General features: G+C 50.4%; 1 protein-coding gene across 1 annotated transcript; it reads right to left on the reverse strand.

Annotated features, from left to right (window-relative positions):
• Nucleotides 1-474: 474 nt before the first annotated feature.
• On the reverse strand, nucleotides 475-2955 carry LOC139294248 (5-hydroxytryptamine receptor 7-like). Its single transcript, XM_070916098.1, has 2 exons — nucleotides 2381-2955; nucleotides 475-1381 (listed from the first exon to the last, which is right to left on the reverse strand). Exons 1-2 carry the CDS (start codon nucleotides 2953-2955, stop codon nucleotides 475-477), a joined length of 1482 nt encoding a protein of 493 aa, XP_070772199.1.

Consider the following 2955-nt stretch of genomic DNA (forward strand, 5'->3'; position numbering starts at 1 on the left):
CTTGGCTCTGAAAATACAAGAACTGGCTACCGAGTGAGACAGTTTCCATCGAGAACAAAGCCGGTGTGTAGCTCCACCAACTTTTGTACCAATATGTTGTGCAAAAGACCGTCCAGCAGGGTAGCAAGCATCATTACGATTGTTGGACTTCACCAATGATTATTCAGTAGTAGTGAGTACACTGCAGCAGCCACGGTTCAGAGAGTATGAATTCATCGCCAGTGAGTTAAACTTTCCTGCCTTTTTTTTCTCAGTCCCTAGAAAGAAAGATTGGGGCTTCTTCTGTGCGCCTTCATGTGCATCCATTTAATCACAGCCTCCTGCCTCATCTCGCCTCAGCAGTCATTATGCAAATTTGGGGAAATAACCAGTCTGGCAGCGTGGTGGCCTTGTGCCACAGCCTAAGACCCAACGGGCGTATTCCCTGGCAGTTGTCTCTGTTCATCTCTGCAGCATCGCTGACGACCTACAGCTCTACACATCAGTGTCTGGCTTCTCCACCAGTTTCAGAGCCTCGTGCATGCCAGCCGCCGACAGCTTCCGATTGATGTTCCTGTAGCGGCACCGCAGGAGGTTACTGTAGGTGGTCCTCAGATCGCGGTTGAAAAATGCATAAATGAAGGGATTAATGAGGGAGTTGGCGTACCCGAGCCACAACAGAGTTCTTTCCAGCCAGAGCGGCACGCAGCTGCACTCCACACCGCAGACAAACGGCCTGGCGGTGGACACCAAGAAGAACGGCAGCCAGCAGAAGGTGAAGGCGCCGACCACGATGCCCAGAGTGGCCGCAGCCTTCTGCTCCCGCTTGAAGATGGACTGGTTTTTCCTCTTCCGGCGTTGGTGGTGTTCACCGGTCTTGAGGAGACGAGAGACACGCGTGCTGCACTCCTCCTCCACCTCACGCTGGAGCTTCAACGCAGCTGCCACGCAGTCCAAGCTCTCCTCCTCTTCCTCAGCTTCTTCCTCCTGCTGAGCCTCTGTCCCTTCAACGCTTCCTGTTTCGCCCGATACTGCTGGCCGGTGAGCCTCGTGCCCTCCTCGTCCCCCTCGAGGAGCCACCACTGCACAGTGCTCCCCCTCCCTGGGGAAGCCGGTGATGGTGTGCTTGGCAGCGCTGAGTTTGGCCGCCCGGTAGATCCTGTAGTACATGATCAACATCACTGACATGGGGATGTAGAACGCCACAGCTGTGGAGTAGACGGTGTAGCCGAAGTCCTGACTGATGAGGCAGACTCTGCCGTCGTTGACGTTCTGCGCCCAGCCGAACAGAGGGGGGAGGGTGATGGAGGCTGAGAGGAGCCACACTGACAGGATCATCTTGGCCATACAGCAGCCGTTTTGCCTGACAGGATACGTCAGGGGTTTTGTGATACCTAAATACCTAAAGAGAAAGAAATGTTGAAAGATTTCATAAACAGGCAGATAAAATGCGCCTAAATATTTTCCTTTTTTTTCATTTCTAGTTCAACACAAAGGTATTTTCTTGCCTTATCCTGAATAAGTGATGCTCCCCCATCCTCAACAAGGTGCCCTTGAGCAAGGTGCTTAACAACAATCTGTGGTTGCCATATGTAGCCCCCCAGGTGGGAAACTGGGTAATTTTATGAAAGAGAAGCGTTAAAATGCTGAGGAAGACCATATGTGATCAGCAAACCTTTCAGTGTTAAATAAATCTCAGGTCTACAGCATGTTGGCAGTTTGACCATAGAACACGCTTCCATTATTAAACCAGTTCTGTTCACACTCACAGCAACAATACGGTTTAAAACAGCACATTTACACGCTGGATTTAACCCATCAGCCTACAGCAGACATGTGTGTGATCAAGAAATAATTTCATAATTGTATTAAACCGATGAAACTATATGCCAACAAAAAGGTCAAATCAGTTACTACAGTAATCTTAATTTTAAATGATTCGTCATTCACAGCGAGTTCCTTCTGACTCCCATTCTGACCCCGTGTGTTTAGTTAGACAGGGATCTGGTGCACAGCGGACAAAGAACCAAGCCGAAAAGTCTGTGGTTTGGTCCACACATCAGCCACTTTGAGCGAGACCCTGAGCCCCATGAGAGACGAAATACCGTATCAGACTGCGTATGAGATTTTTGTAGGGGTATGGTGTATGGGGAAAAGTGGGATGAATTACCAAAATGTGTCTGCTTCTGACATAATCTAGGGGGAAACCGCTATGCGTAGAAGTTGAATAAATCAGTGATGAATGAAAATGCAGGTTTCATACAACTGCCCTGGTGTCTGTTCTGGTTTGTCTGAATAATGACCAAGTACCTTTACATGGTGTGATTATTTGACATGTTGTTTTACTGCATTTAGGATGCAAGAAACCTTCACTTGATAAAATAAAATAAGTTTATCTCACCTGTCAATGCTGATTACGCACAGACTCATGATGGACGCGGTGCAGCACATCACATCCATGGCGATAAACACGTTACAGAAGAACTGTCCGAATATCCACTGACCACCGATCAGGTCCGTGATACTGACGAACGGCATCACGGCCAGAGCCACTGACAGGTCCGCCATGGCCAGAGACACGATCAGGTAGTTGGACGGCTGACGCAGCTTCTTGACGAAGCACACGGAGATGACCACAAGTAAGTTCCCGCAGATGGTGGACAGCGTGAGCATGGTGAGGACCCCGCCGATCAGGACTTTCTCCACTCGGCCGTAACTCAGGATCTGTTCACCGCACCGGGTCCCGTTCGTCTCCATGACCTGCGGCTGACTGGAGGTGGACGGAGAAGTCGCCGCTGCCGCTGCAGCCTCTGCGGCGCCCTGCGCAATCATCAGAAGCCGGGGCGCAAGAGCCTCCGAGATCATCATGTTGGTCGAGCCCCCGGGATCTTCACCACCGACTCGATCCTCTATCATGAACGACGACCTCATGTTTCCACTACCGAAGGTTCCGTTACTCGCTCCCACAACAACCAT

The sequence above is a fragment of the Enoplosus armatus genome, chromosome 12 (genome assembly GCF_043641665.1).
Source record: "Enoplosus armatus isolate fEnoArm2 chromosome 12, fEnoArm2.hap1, whole genome shotgun sequence".
Taxonomy (NCBI): Eukaryota; Metazoa; Chordata; class Actinopteri; order Centrarchiformes; family Enoplosidae; genus Enoplosus; species Enoplosus armatus.